The 18,502-nt window shown below is 39.0% G+C and overlaps 1 protein-coding gene across 50 annotated transcripts in view; it reads left to right on the top strand.

Annotated features, from left to right (window-relative positions):
• The window catches only part of ASPH (aspartate beta-hydroxylase), a 213,598-nt gene that overhangs the window by 61,428 nt on the left and 133,668 nt on the right, over positions 1–18,502 (top strand). For 11 of the 50 annotated variants that reach the window (XM_519784.8, XM_054656767.2, XM_063817137.1 and 8 more), the window contains 8 exons: positions 2,171–2,245; positions 6,426–6,554; positions 8,672–8,704; positions 9,301–9,357; positions 9,897–9,944; positions 10,410–10,442; positions 14,912–14,953; positions 15,272–15,328. In XM_519784.8, the coding sequence (XP_519784.7) occupies positions 2,171–2,245; positions 6,426–6,554; positions 8,672–8,704; positions 9,301–9,357; positions 9,897–9,944; positions 10,410–10,442; positions 14,912–14,953; positions 15,272–15,328 (474 nt within the window). The remainder of the gene's footprint in view (positions 1–2,170; positions 2,246–6,425; positions 6,555–8,671; positions 8,705–9,300; positions 9,358–9,896; positions 9,945–10,409; positions 10,443–14,911; positions 14,954–15,271; positions 15,329–18,502) is intronic. The other 39 variants (XM_063817133.1, XM_054656765.2, XM_063817131.1 and 36 more) reach the window with 11 other exon arrangements.

Genomic DNA, 18,502 nt, shown 5'->3' with positions numbered 1-18,502 from the left:
TCCAATTCCAGCACTACTGTACTATATTACCTTGAAAGTAAAAATACACACAATTCTACACTAGTGTTATCATTTGTCACGTGATTTAATAGAGTAGATCTAGTGGTTTCTCAGTCTTTTTTACATGAGGGTCTCGTTTATTTTAAAAGACTTCCCAAACCTCCCTGTGGTCATCTATGGAGCCTGTTTTGTGTCCACATGGGTTCATAAATCAAGCATCTCTGTAGTTACCCCAAAGCCTATGACTATAGGTAGGAAAGTCGTGGAATATTTTAATAAGTTAGTAAATCTAATACAGTCTCTAAATCTCTGGTTTTCTTATGCCACCTATTGAAAGTTTAAGGAATGACACTACATATTTACTGAAAACTTAAGTACTGAATCCAAATGGTACTTTGGCTGATTTTTTCACTGTGTGCTGAGGAATAATATTTGATTTTTTTTCCTTTAAGGCCAATATGTTGCTCTGAGTTTTGTTATTTGTTGAATTTTTAATCCTAGGACAATGTATTCTCTCTCATTCCTGTAGAATTGCTATGATCATACCATAGCTCCAGAATAGACAGTAACTTTTAAAAAGTTTTATAATTTAATGTGTGTTTGGATTTAGCACCTCAAATTTTACTTTGTACTAAAATAAAACCCCTCTTGACCCCCACATTTCTTTTTTCTGCCATCTAATCCCTCTCCCCTCTACAACAGCCACGATTTTGAAAGAAGAATCCACAATTACTTTTTTACCTTATTTTTCATTCATTTTTTTAAACCCATTACACTCCAGCTTCTGCATCTTCCAATCCCCTCCAGAGGAGAGAAGGAGTATTTGCAAAATTATGGAAAGTTGAAATGGCATGGAGTCCTCACTAAGTTCAAAGCCAGTGCTGGTAGCAGATGATTCTGGAGAAGTGTGTGAGGACTCAGTTGTGGAGGTATTATATTCTGCTCCTAGGAACTGAGACTTTTACCAGTTTGGGCAAAGATAGCCATTAAAGAGTGAGCAGAGTGCACCACCCTCCACTTCTGGTAACTCAAATTATATTCTCTTTGGATGGTGATTTCAGCAGTTATGAACCTGGGAATCCAGTTAGGAAGCTATCTTAGGCTTTGTGAGAGAATGGCGATTGGCAGACTCTATAATAGCACAAGACTACATATATAAATGGCTTGTGAAATATAAACATTTATTAAAAATAGGCATTTTTATGCTTTGGAAATGATTTTGTAGTGTGATTAGCATAGTAGATATTACATTTAAACTCTTTTCCTTCCTGAAGTCTAAATTAACTTTCTATTTTTTGTCATGGAAGATTAGCTCTTTGACACAACTGAGGTCACTGGCATTATCTCACATGACAGCATTTATGATACCAAGTGTAGTGCTACTTCTATTCACTGAACATAGATTATATTTATTAGAGAACTTAGTATCAATATAGTTATAGCTTCTTGTTCATTGTGTGATGTTGCAGTTAAGTCTAATAATCTGATAAGCACCACAGTGTTTTTGGAATGTCATCATTTATGTTCACTTTTGTAATTCAATTTATTTGAATTTATGGATCTCAGTGTCAGATGTGGTTCTCCAAAGCTGAAAGGATTGTCAGTTACAATGTAAGGTTTTCTACTGACACTTCCTGACAAACCTGAGTGAGAGCAGTCGGCTACCTCTGAGTATTCAGTCCTCTCACCTGCAGGAGTGCCCTTTCTCCTCTCAGGGAAGATAGGTAATGGTTGACCAGATACTTCAATCTGTATTGACCTTGTCTTCCACATTTCTGTCTTCATTTCCAACTATTTCCCTTTATGAAAGCTTTGTTCTTCCCACTTTATTTTATCATTATTGCGAATTTTATTAATTAGAAACAAGTTGTTTTGCTTTTAATAAGGCTCTTTTTTTAAATACAAATCTGAGCCTGAGTTTTCTTTCTTTAAAAATCTTATTGAAAGTATTTTAATGCTTAAGTCTGTTGACAGAATAAAACAAATTTTACATATCTACCATGTTTGCCAACACAGAACAAAAAAATGTAAGCTGACAGAGAAGGCATGCAGAGTTGCTTAGTCAAATATATTCATTTTAATGTGTATGCACCAATGTCATATTTGAGTGTTAGGGGTCCATGTTGATTTTTGAGCTTTTCTACTTAGCTATGTTTTGCAATTATTTTAGAACCCCAGAATATCGAAGATAAAGCAAAAGAACAAATTCAGTCCCTTCTCCATGAAATGGTACACGCAGAACATGGTATGAATTAAAATCTGCTCTTTGTTTTGAGTTACTAAAATAACGCTTAGTTATGTAAAATGACTTGGACATTTGTTTTAAAATTTAAAGGTTAATTGGGTGTTTGTGTTTTTTAAAAAGTTTTTGAATTCAAAGTTAGATAGCAGGTGTTGTTTTTGAAATAGCACTAAACTTACTTTATTCTACTTCACCGTGGAGGAACTCACTGCATACATCTAAGAGAGAACTGGTGGGAATAAATGAGAATGAACAGATTGAAAACAGTGATCCATCAGGAACAGAAGGGGAGGATGGAGAGGAGGAAAGTGGGACACAGGCCCACGGTCGGGCTCATCCAGGTGTTGTCCTCCACCTCAATTTTGCTTCATGGTTGGCTGGTCACCACAACAAAAATGATGACACTTTTAATTACATAGGTTGCACTAAGCAGACAGGAAAAAAAACGTGAGAATGCAAAACATTTTCCCAGTACTTAAATTTAAAAATTTTTCATGGGGAGCTCTGTGTAGAGGATACTAAGTAATAACCCAGGAACTAACGTTTTAAGGTTTATAAGGCTGCTTCTTGAAGCATTCCTTGATAAAAACAGAGATCGTGATCCCAAAACGTATCTCATGAAGGGATTGTGGAGTGGGCAGGATGTTCTGGAATCCTGATTCTCCTGATGATTTGGTGTGATCCAAGGGTGGCCTAAAGGAAAATAAAATTACGTTTCTTAGAAACAAACAATGCCCTATAGTTTAAACTGTTTTTTGCCAGTGGATGCTAGGGGTGTAGGAGCCTGTATGCCTTTATTTCTAGCTTCTTTGCAGCCCGGAAAGCCACTCATGGGCCTATATGAGCAAGTGCAGGCTTCCCCTTCCTCAAGCCTTCCTTCCCCACCGCACCCCAACTTTAACTTAACAGAAGGAAAATCCAATCTAAATAAATAAGTGATTTAAATATAATGGGGTAAGTGCTGTCATGGTAATAAAATACGGGATGCTCTTTAGGTCTTACTCAGAAGGGGGGTCAGAAGAGGCTGGTGTAGACCTTCACCAGGCCAGTGCTGGTGGTGAGTGTTTTAAGCAGAAGGCATATCCCAGAGACAGGAAAGGACCTGAAAGTAGTTCAGAATGGCTGGCACGTGGAATATGTAGGTGGAGAGTCATGAGAAAAAGAGTATTTTTTACTTGATTCTAAGAGTAACTGAAGCCATTGGGGAAGGTATTTAAGAGTGTTGTGCCTTCTGTCTGTAGCATGAAAAATGCATGGGGGGATGCAAGAGTGCAGCTGGGAGATGAGATGGAGGTTGTGCAGGTAACAGTGATTCAGGATGGTAGCAAACTTGCCTCAGCCAAAGGAGGGGATGGAGAGAAATAGAAAGAACCCTAAGATGTTTAGGTGGTCGGGGGTGGGCAGGCAGCCAAAAGAGGGAAGTAGTCAAGTCTAGCACCGTGTTCTGGCCACAGCCTCCTTCTGGGACTTGTTCTTTTCTTTAATCACATTTAGAAAATCACATGTATGGCCCATGGCTATAAATATTCTTTGTATGTTGATAACTTTTAAATATATAGCTGCAGCCCTCATTGCTCATCTAAATTCCAGGTTTACCTAACTGCATACTTGGCATCTCCATTTGGATGTCTTATGGGTGTTTCAGACTTAACTCATGTTTCTTCCCACACCCCATAGCTCCTCCTCACCCCAGTTCTCCCCAGATTGCTTATGCTAGTCTTTTATATTTTAGTTAATGGTCCTCCTACCCTCTTACTTGCTTAACTTGAAAACTCGAGAGTTTTCTTTGATTTTTCTTCTCCCCTCACATCTAATCCATCAGCAAATCCTGTCAGCATTGCCCCAGCACTGATTTTGGCTCTCTAGGGCCTCGGTGTGACCGTGGCTTCTTGCCATGACTGTTGCAGTAGCACAGTAGCATCCAGCTGGGTCTCCCTGTTTCCATACTCGCTCCTCTATAACCTGTGCTTAATGTGGCCCAGCCAGTTGTGCCTTGTCTGATCCCAGCCTCTTTTTCCCCTTCAGTGACTTTTCTCTAGCCCAGCTGACCTTTCTTTTCCTTGTAATTGCCAAGCCTATCACTGCTTTGGCACCCCTGCACCTGGTATATCTTTTGCTGAGATATGTTTCCCACCCCTGCCCAATCACATCTTTCAGACTGAGCATAACCTCCCTGCTCCCATCATGGTGCATTCACAACTGGATTCAGGTCCTGTATCTGCCATTGATTAGCCATGTGGCTTTAGCACAGTTTTTCAAGTTCTTCATCTTTCAAAGTAGGATACCAGTACCTGCTTCACAGGGAGGATATAACAGCTGCAGAGGGCTTGGCCATGCCTAGAGTCTTGTGACCCCTTAGGAAATTTTTCATGATAGGCTGTCACTGAGCATTGGAGACTCAAAGATAGTGTTCAATGTTAGACTGGTTTCGCTACAGAAAACAGGAATACTTCCACTGAACAACCGCATATGAAAGCTAAATCCTGCTAGTGTAAAAATCATCAGATTTCACTGGATAGAATGAAAGAAGAATAAGGAAAGAGGAATATGATAAAAAGAGAAGTAAAATTTGTAGCAGAAATTCAAATTGGTGATTTGCTGAATAGCAGAAAATCTGAAATGAGGAAAAACAGTATTGCAAGCTATGAGGAGAAGACAGAAAACAAATAGCATCAACATAAATAGGCCTGCCTGATTCTCTAACACCTGAGAGCATTGCCTTGCCACGCTAAAGGGAGAGTAACTAAGGAAGGCTTCTTGCAGTCTGGGCTGGGGTTGCGGGGTAGGGGGATTCAGTAGCAGTACAAATGACAATGTTGTTATTACTGTAATAATGATGATAATGACACCTAAATACTTAGGGCCAGGCATTTTTCTAAGTGTTTTAATCTTCATAACAATGTTACAAATAGATACTATTCCCATTTTATGGGAGGGAAATCTGTGGCCCAGGGTAGTTAAGTAATTTGCCCACAGTCACCCAGCTGGTATGGAAGATCCTGAATCTACAGCCATGCATCCGGACCCTATACTCCTCCTAATCCCTGAGCTGCACTGCAAAGCCAAGTCCTGCCCATTCACTTTCTTTAGAGTATTATACACAGGAGATACTCTGCTGGAAGCCAGGTCAAGTTACATTGGGATGCAATACCCAGTCTTAACCATGTTGCAGTGGAATAATGTAACATGTCCAACCTCTACACAAAAGAAGCAGAGCAGTTCAATATATCATAGAAGTTAATCACAGAAGAGAAAGTGGGCATCTTTGCATAACTTGAAGCCTAATAGGAACATTTGAATGCATAGTATGATTCAGGTAAACCTGTGACCTAGCATATAATTTATTTTTATTTATTTTTAATTTAATTTTATTTATTTATTTATTTATTTTGAGACAGAGTCTCACTGTGTCACCCAGGCTGGAGTGCAGTGGCACCATCTTGGCTAACTGCAACTTCTGCCCCCCAGGTTCAAGCGATTCTCCTGCCTCAGCCTCCCAAGTAGCTGGGACTACAGGCACGTGCCACCATGCCTGACTAATTTTTGTATTTTCAGTAGAGATGGGGTTTTACCATGTTGGCCAGGCTGGTCTTGAACTCCTGACCTCAAGTGATCTGCCTGCCTCAGCCTCCCAAAGTGCTGGGATTATAGGCGTGAGCTGCCATGCCCGGCCCTAGCATGTAATTTAGATAGGTGGCTAGTCACTCTTTGCTATAGAATATTTGAATAGTCATTTAAAGTTGTTACCTGGAATTCTATGTCAATTCCCAGGAAAAGGCCATAGAGTAGCCTTTTCTTTGACCTGAGGATAATTGAAGAGGCAAATATATTAGTAATAATTATGAATTCATTTATTCATTCATCAAATATTTATTGAGTGCCTCCTTTAGCTAGACATGGCCCTAGGTGACTGGGAATATATAATGAATAAAATATATAAGCTTCCTGTCCTGATGTGTAACATCCTAATGAGAGGAAACCTGTCCCCCACCACATATACTTAGGCAGATTAGCACTTGGCCAGAGGAAGAAAATAGCTGTGGAGTGGACAATGGTGTCTTCAGCGGCCAAAAGGAGGGGCAGGGGAAGCCCCAGCAGCAGGAGCAGGTGTGTGGCAGCCCTTCACAAGGGGCTTTCATGTCTCAGTTGTATGTTGCCAGTGTCACTTTGTTCATTGTCATAGTTGAAGGAGAAGACTTGCAACAAGAAGATGGACCCACAGGAGAACCACAACAAGAGGATGATGAGTTTCTTATGGTGACTGATGTAGATGATGGATTTGAGACCCTGGAACCTGAAGTATCTCATGAAGGTAGAACACTTTTTTTTCAAGTTTTAGGATAAAATATAATCAATGACTTCTAATTACTGAAGTTTTTCTTAAACCCCTTTAAAACTGATATTTAACTTTTGCTTAGATTTTTAAAAGTTGAAGCTTAAAGCTTCAATTAAAGCGAATTTTTTCTTAAAATAGACACCTTGATTTTGGTTCAAAGCACTTTTCAGGGAAACTCAGAATATACAAATTTCTTATAAATAGTAAGTCAAATACTTCAGAAAACTAGTTTTACTATATTCTTCTGCTTAGGGTGCTATTTGTTAAATAAAATTCAAACAACTGATGAAATATTGGACTTGATAATCTATCACAGGCTCATGTTCACACATGAACTCTGTAATTACAGTGAGCAAAACACAATTCTTAGCTTCTGTACCAGGCATTGGCAAACTTTTTTTTGTAAATAGCCAGAGAGTAAATATTTCAGGTTTTCCGGATCGTACAGACTCTGTTCAGCTACTCAACTCTGCCGTCACAGCGTAAAAGCAGCCGTTGATAGTTCCTAAGTGGGTCGGTGTAGCTGTGTTTTTATACAACTTATTTGTAAAATCCTACCCAACATGGCTGGTAAGTGCAGCGGCTTGAACACAGCTCACTCCAGCCTTGACCTCCCATGCTTAAGCAGTCCTCTCACCTCAGCCTCTCGAGTAGCTGGAACCACAGGCATTATGCTACCATGCCCTGCCAATTTTTAAATTTTTTAGAGTGGCAAGGTCTCTTTATGTTGTCCAAGCTGGTCTCAAACTCCTGGCCTCAAGCAATTCTCCTGCCTCAGCTTTCCAAAGTGTTGGGATTGCAGGCATGAGCCATTGTGTGTCCAGTTAGCAAACACTTTTTAAAAGCATAAAAATGAAAAGTAGTTTATCTACTTTGCACAATACTAAATATTTTGGAAAATTACTTTAGAAGCAGGTAGCTCCTACTTTATGAGTACATGTATTTCCAAAAACTTATATCCGTGCCTATTGTTTAGAACAGGAAATGCACTTTCCCATAAAAATATGGGATGGTTTGGTTTTCAAAAGAATTGTATATAATGCATAATTTTCTGTGAAAAATACAAGCGCACAATCCTTTTGAACATCTATATGATTGATTTTTGCTGCATTACACATTGAAAATAAGCACTTATAGACTAGCTTCAGAACTTTCTGCCTTTAGTAATCATTTATGTCACGACTTCTTTGGGACAAGGTTTCCAATTTCTGAGTAGAGATACTGATAAAATGATCTCCACATTTCCTGTTGCTTCTTCTCTCCAGTCTTTGGCCTAAATGGCTCAGTAAGATTGACAGTTGCTCAGAATTTTTCTATCTACATGCTGCTTTTACAACAAATTTCAGTTAAGATGCTGAAATAAACAGAAGCATGAGGAATTTGATATTCTTAAAGTTAGGAGTCACACATTGGGAGTAGGAAGAAACACTTCTAAGAAGTTCACAAATTGCAGAAACCTTACTTTCTGATCTCATCTTTAATTAGGACATAGATGCAGTTTGAACTTAAAAGTTGGTTGTTAAAAGTCTTCAGAAAATAAAAATATTTATTCTTTATATATGCATTAAATAAAATTAACAAGGTCATAAGTGTGGTGACGGACAGATAGCTCTTCTGCTATCTGGGGTGTATGGGTTAAGTGTTCAACACATTTACCCTTCAGCTCCCTAAGGGTATAAAGCCTCTTCAGCTGTTTTTCTCTGTTCCCATCCATAGTTGCTGTACTTTCGCTCTAGAAAATGGTAGGACAGGTCGAGGAAATAGCACATTCTAGTGGGATGTGAAGTGGATTAGAAATGAACAGCTTTCCTGGTCTGGCCTGTGTCACTCTAAGTTGTCCTCTCTCTTTAGTCCAGGGGGTGGTGGTTGTCAGCCTTGTGGGGATGAGTGGACTGAGAAGGAGAATGTGTGAGACATCCCACAGTGTAGTTCTAGTGAAATATAAAAGTGTTAAGCAGACTTTTAATTGATAGTCCCATTTTTTAATTTTTTAAATAAAATTAATGATAAACATAGATTCAGAGTACATATACAGGATATATACATACCATTTTGTAAAAGCAGTAAATATCAATCTAATTTTTTTTTTCCAGAAACCGAGCATAGTTACCACGTGGAAGAGACAAGTGAGATTTTAATTTAATTCTGTTCTTAATTAGAGCGAGTCTTCCTTTAAAAGGGCATCATAAAGTACATAATATCTATTATTAATGATATATTTAAATTAATATATGCAAGATATGCAATTAATAATTTTATTATGTCATATTTATGGTATTTCTTAGTGAATATACTTTTTTGTGTTTTGATGCCTAGTTCCTGAGGATAAATTTTCAGTAGGATTACTAGTTCAAAAGATACAATTGAATTGCATGTTTTGTACCTTTCAATTACAAAGTCAACGAAAGGTCTAAATCATGTTTTGTCACATGCCAGCGCCCTTAAAGGGCATGGCCACAGGAGGTGGGCACATCATCTGTCAGCACTTTACTGTTTTGCGGTTTGAGTGTAAACCAGTTGATGACAGGCCCCCCTTACTCATCTTTGCATTTGGCATTTAACACACTTAATACCTATTTGTTTCAGGAGTGAACATGTTTGAATATCATTATGACTTGATTTTGCATTTCAATCATAACTAGAAATAGTGTCTTTCTGGTTTCGAATATTACATGTATTCCTTATTTGAGACATAATTTCCTAATTATTCCATAATTTATAGTTTCACAAGACTATAATCAGGATATGGAAGAGATGATGTCTGAGCAGGAAAATCCAGGTTTGTAAATGTTAAAATTATTGATATGTGTTTTCTGATTGAGGCAGTGGCCAAGGCCATTTTATTCCAGGGTTAACAATTGTAATTCAACACAGAGATCCCTGTATGGTATTTATAATCACTTTTGATTGGTCAGATATTTATAGAAATGTCTGAATGTAGTTTAATACTACATGGAGGGATGAGTGAAAAAGGAGACATATGGAGGGATGAGAGAAAAAGGAGACGTATTTTTCAAACCACCGTTGAGACTTTGGTCTTTGTAGGTAAGGTGCTGGAAAGAATATTTGAAAATTGAAGGGGCAGTATGATGTACTATAAAGTCAGTCTGGGTACAAATCCCAGTTCTACTCTTTCCTATCTTTTTGACTTAGGCATCAAATTGTGGAACGTTATTCAGCTTAAATTTTATTAAATGATAATGAAAACATCTATCTGGCAAAGTTGTGAAGATAATTAATTTATGAGTCTCCTAGAATGCTGTCTGGCAATGTGTTTGGTTTTTTCCTGTTTGGCAAAGGTGTGTTTTTGTTTTTTAGATTCCAGTGAACCAGTAGTAGAAGATGAAAGATTGCACCATGATACAGGTATTAGATGAGCATTTTCATTAGATTTAAAATATTACCGTAGATTTTTCAATCACATGCTGTGTTTACATGGTGATTTTTCTTTTAAAGGCATCAAAGAAGTAATTTCGACATCTAATGCATGAGATTTTGTTTTATAACAAAGTTAGACTGTTATAAGAATATCAGGCTTTCATATTTCACCTCATCAACTAACTATTCCATAACAAAACAGGATGTCAAATTTTAATGCTGTTTTTGTGTATCAAATTCCTCTGTGCCAATTTGAGAAATTTTAATGAAAATAATTTACCTGCCTTTTAATTGCTTTTGGGCAGAGGCATTTATTATTGACTGAGCAGACATTAATATTTGAAGGAGTAGAGTTCTGTGTTTATGATTAAGTAGTATTTTGTTTTAACTGAACAATTGTATAGAATGACTCAGTTAATACTTATTTTGCTTTTATTCTCTTTTTTTTTTCAGATGATGTAACATACCAAGTCTATGAGGAACAAGGTTTGCAAATGCTTTCTTTTTTTTTTTTTTCTTTTTTTTTTGAGATGGAGTTTCGCTCTTGTTGCCCAGGCTGCAGTGCAGTGGCACAATCTTGGCCCACTACAACCTCCGCCTCCTGGGTACAAGCAGTTCTCTTGCCTCAGCCTCCTGAGTAGCTGGGATTACAGGCATGTGCCACCACGCTCAGCTAATTTTGTATTTTTAGTATTTTAGGGCTTATCTCAAACTCCCGATCTCAGGTGATCCTCCCGCCTTGGCCTCCCAAAGCGCTAGGACTACAGGCATGAGCCACTGCCCCTGGCCTGCAAATGCTTTCTAACCTTAAGCCACCTACTTGTTTTAAAATATACCTATAGTTTGACTACAAGATGTGGAACATTATGCTTTAAACTATAAACATTGCAACTTAAAACATCCAGATGAACGGTAGTGTTGAAAGAATTCACTTGGGGAGACTGTTTACCCATTCCACGGCTTCTCCCATTGCCTAAATAATTTCTTAAAACTCTTTACAAGTTGCCTTAGGAGGCAGTTACAGTCATTCAAGAAAACCAATCTCAGTACTTTATAGTTGTGTCTCTTTTGACTAAAATATGCATGAACAACTACTTTAGCCAGAGTTAAATTGCTCTAGCTGCTTCTACAGATTAATCCCACTCTCAAAGATGACTGATTTGTCACTTTGGGGAAGATTAAGAAGTACTGCGTTCCAGGCTTAAAGGCAGTATGGAGAAAACATTTCTGGCAAATTTGTGGCATCAGCAGCATCTGATTCAGTTTAGGCCTGTACCTCCCTCTTCTTGTGTCCAAGCATTGCATGGACTATTGTGTTGAACTCCATGAAGTAGATTTTATTTTCCCTGCTTCCCAGAGGAGAGAAATAAGGTTCTGACATTATAAATAAGCTGCCCAAGAATGTATGGCTAAGAAGTAATAGAACCAATAATATATCCTTTTTATTCCATTATCCTCAAAGATCATTATGTAGAAAGAGAGAAGTCAGTTGGATATAACTTTATGTGTAAAGCAAGAACGATGAAGAAATACATCGTAATTGAGTTGGTAGATATGGAGGACTTTCTATGTTCTAGATGGTTTTAGGGCCTGGAATTCAAATATGAGTAACATAGGGTCCCTCCTTTCAAGGAGTTTACAGTGTCATGATAGATAGTGAATCACAATTGAAGAAAATTAGGAGTGTTTATAAATATGAGTCATATTTATATGATGATTTAAGATTTGAGACCCTACCAAGTTCATCATCTATAGTGGCTATTTCTAATGGGATATGAATGACACCATGGGAAAAATCCTAGGTTGTGTCTTTAAGGCACTGATAATTTTTATGAAAAGTTAAAGAATTTGGACCTGATGTGTTCACAGGAAGATTTGGGGCCGAGGGAAGGTTGGGGAATAATTTGGTCTTGAGATTGCACTTAGATTTTCTTTCCAATCTTGAATTTGAAGGAGAAAATAGGAATTTATAAATACAAGTTGCATGTAATGATGGGATTTGAGATATTTTCCTCATTTCTACTGATCATTATAATGTTTTTAAAAATATAAAGAACATGTTTGGAATGCAATTTGAAGACTAAATCTAGAGGAATTTAAATTCAAACTCATAAGAAGTATAAAATTAGATACCATGCGAAAAGAATGTTATATGTTTTCATAGGGCAGAGTATCATAATAAATGTAATTTAAAATGTTAGCAAAAGGCAGTAAATATAACCTAAGAGATTGACGTGATTTGGTAAGCTACTTTGGATTTCTTTGTTATATAGAACATAAACTGTTTCAAACAAATAGATCTAATTGAACAGTGTATTATTCACTATATGCTAAAACAATACCTTTGTGAAAATTCAGGAATCAGAGTAGAGAAACCAAGTAACTGACATGTAAGTGAAGCTGTAAGTAGGGTGAAAACAAAACCACATTTCAATGGGAGAATAGAATATATTCTATATGAAACTCCCAAACCCCAGAACATACACTTTGATAGAACTATAGCAGGAACCAGCTTCTACATCAAAGATAACTTAGAAATCATCATGCCTACATTGGACAAACCTGGGAAGTGACAGTATGGCCTAACCATGTAATTGACTTATTTATTCATACACTGTTTAGTGTCTTCGGTCCGAACCATAGGACACTGGAGCAGTTCTAGTGAAGAACACACATGGTTCCTGTTCTCATGGATCTTATATTTTAGTAGGGTAGTAGAAATTAAAAAAGCAATTTCATTGTAGTTTTCATTTCCAGTTGTGATAAGTGCTAGGAAGAACAAGTACAGTGGTAACAAGAATATGTAATCAAGAGACCTTACCTAGTTTGTGGATGAGGCAGGGCCTTCCTGAAGTTTGAGCTGAAGGTGAGAACAATTGACAAGGCAAGGGGAAAGGTGACTGGAGAGTCGTATGAGGTCTCTGACGTGAACTTGCAAGAGTAAGGCTGAGGTGGTGAAATGGGCTGGGTTCAGAGGATGCCTGTGAGCGAGGTCAAGGACGTTCATCTTCACCTTTGAGCACTGCCAAGTCAGATCTGCGTTTTGAAAAGATTGATCGGTCTGGCATGCAACAAACAGACTGGAGAGACAAGAGTCAATACAGGGAGAACAGTTAAGTTAGCTGTAATCATCCAAATTGGGTCTTTCCGTGCATCACATCTCTCTCTGTCTGAAGGAACCAAAGGAGATGAGTTTCAAGAAAGGGATGTTCAGTGGTGCCCTGCGCTACTGAGAACCATGTGAGATGAGTGCTGAAAACCTGCCCTGATCTGGCACTGCAGTGGCCTCAACGGGTGACTTTAGCTGGAACTGTTTCAGTGGACGGATAGGACAGAGATGATAATTTAAACCAGGGTGGTGGCAATGATGGAGGAGGGAAGTGGGCAAAGTTGAGAAATGCTTAGAAGGTAAAATGGCAGGTCTTCATGCATGGGTGTAGCTGGGGGGAGACAACAAGGTGCCAAGAGCCACATACACTCTTCTGCTTCTGCAGCCTGGTGACAGGGGGTGCTCTTTTCCTAGCGTGGGAGAGACTGGAGACAAGGACGGGGCAGGGGCTCGTGAGTCCAGTTCTTTACATGGTGATAGTGAGATTTCTTTGAGGCATCCAAGAGGAGAGACCAAATGAGCCATTTGGTGGTGTTTGACTCTCAGAAGAGAAGTCTACTTCGTGATTGTGAGTGTGGGAACCATCAGAGTAGTTACGTGGTCATGAGGACCAAGCTCTGAGATCCCTTAAGGAGAGCAGATTGAGGGAGACATGAGGTGGTTCTATGGCCGGACTTTGAAGAAAGCCAGCATTTAAGGACGGCTAAGAAAAAGATGAAGTGAAAAAGAAGATTGAGTGGGAGAAGCGAAAGACCAAAGGGGAGAGTATGGTCACCCTGAAGTCCAGGGGCAACAGTGTTTGGAGAAGAATAGTGTCGCTAAAAATATAGCGAGGGCTGGCGAGTGTCCATCAGATCAAATGAGGCACTGGAGGGGGTCTCAGCAGGAGCCTTTTCAGGGATGGGGTCAGGATCTGAAGACAGGCGGGAGTGAGTTGAGGGGAGAGGAAGAGATGAGCCATGAGATGTAAATGACTCTGAAGAAATTAGATTGTTCAATGGAAGAAAGAGAGGGTGATGAGAAGCAAGCTTAAGAAAGAGTGGTATTGCTTTTTTAAGTCCTTAGAAGCTTGAGCATGTTTAAATGCTGACACTGCCCAGGGCAACAGAGTGAGCCCACATTCACTGCTCCTTCATCTTTCAAATGCCCCAAAAGGACAAAACGACCTATTAAACATTGTTCCCTGCTATACCCCAATACTGAGAATGTCTGAAAGATAGTAGGTGCTCAATAATTTTTCTTTATTAAATGAATAAGAAAGAATAAACTTACAACCATGCTGGGAAAAAGAAGGATGTTTTCTTGTAGTGTGCCAGAAAATTGGAGGTATTTTGGAAGATCAGGTTGACTGAGGAAGCTTTGAGCCACTGGGCCCTGGAGAGGCCTGTGTGGAGATGAGACTTCCTTGCAGCAGAGCAGAGAAGCAGCACTGAGCCTCATGCCAGCAAATGAGGGAGGCAAGGGCAGCACACCCTAATTAGGGTGGGGAACGCTTCATTCTCAGGGGCTGGCGGCAGAGGTGTTTGGCCCCAGGTTAGAGGTCTGAGAATTGTTTCCTAAACAAAGCAGGGAATCTGCCCATGAACACCAGGATCCAGTTGATTCCCAGGGTACAGCTTCGGCTAATTCAAAACCTCCACCACAGACATGAAGAAAATGGAATTAGAATCCAGGCCTGTTTTACCCTAGACCAAACTCTTCTCCACCCTACTCTCTAGTCGGCTGTTTCCCAGTGACTGAACCTTGCAGGTTCAAAGATGCATAAGGCATTGTCTCTGCCCTTGAAGCATGTTGTCAGTTTTTGTGTTACAATGAAAGTTAACGGGATTTTTTTTTTTTTTTTTAGCAGTATATGAACCTCCAGAAAATGAAGGGATAGAAATCACAGGTAAGTTTTTTCTGTAAGCAGATATTTTCTGCAAGTCAGCTTTCCCTGTATTTTGTTAAAACTCCTACTTGTGGAACAAAGAGTCAGTGTAGAAAAAATGCAAGACATTTTCAAGTCAGTAAGAAAATAATTGAGTATCAAAATTAAAGTTAATATTCTAATATAAATACTCTGCGGAAGATCCAGTTTAAAAAGAGTCAAATTTAGGAATCTGAATTGACGCGAGTTAATTTAGGAATCTGAGTGAAGGCGACAGAATGTAAGATGTGTCACTGGTCAGCAACATGTAATGGATTCTGATTTTATTCTTTATTTTAGAAGTAACTGCTCCCCCTGAGGATAATCCTGTAGAAGATTCACAGGTAATTGTAGAAGGTAAGTTAAATTTATGGAAGTGGTTTTACCTTCCATATGAGAATTGTGTTTGTTTATTCAGTTATTTATCAAACATTTCCTACTTGCTGTCTATACAGTGCTTAGGAGCTAGGAGTACAAGAGGGAAGAAAACACAGAGTCCTCTTTTCATTGGGGCTGGCATTCCAGTGGCCAAACAGATAATAAATAACGGAATTAAGGATTATGAGAAGTACAATGATAGTGATAAAAACAGGCTACTGTAACAGCAAACAATTGATGAGAGTGTGGAGGGCTACCCTGAGTAGCAGCAGGTTACCACCCCTGAGGGGTGATCTGGTGAGAAGGGCATAGCTATGGGCAGAGACGGGTTGAAAGATGGGTCTTTATGTCATGACTCACCTGGGAAAACAAAACAAATTTTTTTTTTTTTTGGTGGTGGAGAACTGAAGGGATGGTTTCTGAAAAACAAAAATAATTGCATGTATTAAACAGTGGCGCTTCAATAGAACTTACATTTAAATACAGTTCTTAGTTAGCAGTTTACAGTTATTTCACATATATTATTTCAGTTGCTCCTCGTAGTAGGCACTGAGAAACAGGGAGCGTGGAGATCTTTGTACTTATTTTGCAAATGAAGACCTGAAGTTGGAGTGAGGTCAGGTGACTGGCTAGCCCTAGGTTTCATAGCTGTAAGTGACCAAGGGGATATTCGACCCAAGACTGGGACCTGTGGGTGACTCTGCGTGGGGGTGTGAAGGTGTGAGGGAATGGGGTCTCTGCTTTAACAACCATAAATTGCCAGGGGGAGCATGTAAGAGGGAGAATTTTGCTCTTACAATTACTCTTAAAATTTAGGAGCAGCTAATTGTCACCTTTCAGATTAGATGTTACTGCTTTTGAGCTTGGTTAGGCAGAAAGGAAAATGGAATGGTGCAGTTGACTGAAATGGGGGGAGATAGGTATAAGGGAATCAGGGAGGCTAAAATTGCTGTCTGTGTCTGCTTAGCTGCTGCGAGAGACCCCTGTACAGGCACTGTGGGCCCTTGTGTAAAGGCAGGATCCATCTCTGTGTGGCAAGGCTGGATTGAGTTGAGGTTTTTTCCCACCTTGTGTTACTCAGTTCTCTATGAGGGATATTAATGTTCTGAAGAGTATTACTGAGTCTATATGTTTATTTGGTGAGAATCAGAAGATGGAAACCCATAATCTCTGGGCAGAACTTTCTCCAACCTACCCCACATATGGTTTATAGAAAAGAACTCTGCAATTTGACCCTACCTTTCTTGATTTAGAAATAGTTTTTTCCTAAGACTTTTCAGTATTTTGATATGTTGACAGAGGACATAGCAGAGGCTGCTAAGGGAGTTTCCTGTCCTGGGCAGTGAGGCACCCGGCTATGCACCTGCCACCCATCCTGCAGCTTCTGTGCTGGGCTTCTGTAGTGCCTGAGTGGACAGTGAGGGGAGCTTATCTCTCACAGCAACCAACCTCATTTTCCCTGTCTCCTCTTCTCTTGGCTGGTTGTATCAATATATACTTGGATTCCCAGACCAGAAACATGGAACTCGTTTTTGAGTCCTCTCTCCCTCTGTCTCTATAGCTAATCCCAAGACCTGTTAATAGACTCCCTAAACATTTCTCAAATCCATTTTTTTCACCATAGCTCTTGTATAGCCCCTTGTCTGGCTCAGCCCTTTCTCATCTTCCTAGGTAATAGCAGTAGTCTGCTAGCTAGACATCTTGATTCTGTTCTTGTCCCCTCCAAACCCATCTTTCACATACTGTTAGGATGATCTGTCCAAAAGTATAGCTCTCATTGTATCAGCCCTGTGTTTAAACCCTTCTGTTATTCTCCATCTGTGTCAGTAAATTTACTTTCAGTTGCAGATAATAGAAAACGAAACTCAAACTGGCTTAAGCAATAAAGAGATAGGTACAGATCAATCAGGGCCTTGCAAGGCCTACTAAGGCTGTTTGGATTATATTCTAGGCACAGTGTGAATTATGAAAATTCTTAAACAAGATATAGCATAATCTGATTTTTGTTTTAGATGTGAAAGTGAATTACTTTCACTAGATTGAATGGAGCAAGAATGGAAGCAGAGCGAAACACCCTGTTAGGAAAATATTGTGTACTAATCCAAGGAAGTGATTGTGGTAGCCTGAAATAAGATCATGGCAGTGGGAATGGAGGGGAAAGTGTTGAACTCGAGATATATTTTAGAATTAAAATTAATTGACCTTCCTGATGGTTGTGAAGCAAAGATGAGGAATAAAGGGGGTCTTTTATTTGGTTTCAGTAACTATTAGATGATGGGGCCATTTATAGAGAAGAAAACTATTAATAGAATGTATTAGGTTGGTGCAAAAGTAATAGCAAAACCCACAATTACTTTTGCACCAACCTTATAGAAGAAACTGGTTTAGGAGAGAAAATAAAACGCCCCAGATCAGACATTTTAACTCTGGGAGTTATGTGATATATCCAAGTGCAAGTATCAAGTGGGGGGTTGAATATGCCAACCTGAGCGAGTTGGGTGAGTTTTAAGATGAATATAAACATTTGGGAGCCATTGTCGTGGAGATGGTATTAAATCCATGGAAACTGATGTGATCATTTTGGAAGCAAGTGGAGAGACAATAAAGAGGCGTGCCCAGGACTGAGCTCTAAGAATCTAATATTGTGAGGTTGGGTGGAAGGTGAACAGCCATTGTGTGAGAAGGAAAGCCAGTGGAGAAGAGAAGTAGAGAAGGGAAAATGTGAATATGTTTCATGTTGTTGTTGAGTGGCCCAGGAATTTCAGGACCGAGAAGTTATCAGTTGCATTTGGCCACATAGAGATTGTGAGTGATCTTACCAAAAGCCATTTGAGTAAATTAGGGGAAGAGAAAGCCATACAGAATGAAGTGGGTTCAAAAAGACCTGGAGTAAGGAAAAGTAGGCTATAAAATAGGTAACCCAGATTGTGCTGATAGAATTAATTCACTGTTTACTTTTTAGAAATCATGTTATTACATCATATACCAGAAGAAATTTCATATGAGTTTGTTGAATGTATATTTTTTGTAATAAATTTAGATGAAAATTTAACTTGCAATAATAATAAGGCTTTCTTAGTATAACATCAGTGTTGGAAATAACAAAAGCAGCAACTAATACTTTATGATGTACAATATTTTGAGTGTAGAATA

The sequence above is a fragment of the Pan troglodytes genome, chromosome 7 (assembly GCF_028858775.2).
Source record: "Pan troglodytes isolate AG18354 chromosome 7, NHGRI_mPanTro3-v2.0_pri, whole genome shotgun sequence".
NCBI classification, from domain to species: domain Eukaryota; kingdom Metazoa; phylum Chordata; class Mammalia; order Primates; family Hominidae; genus Pan; species Pan troglodytes.
Note: the sequence above shows the minus strand (reverse complement) of the source record. Positions and strands in the feature narration are given on the sequence as shown.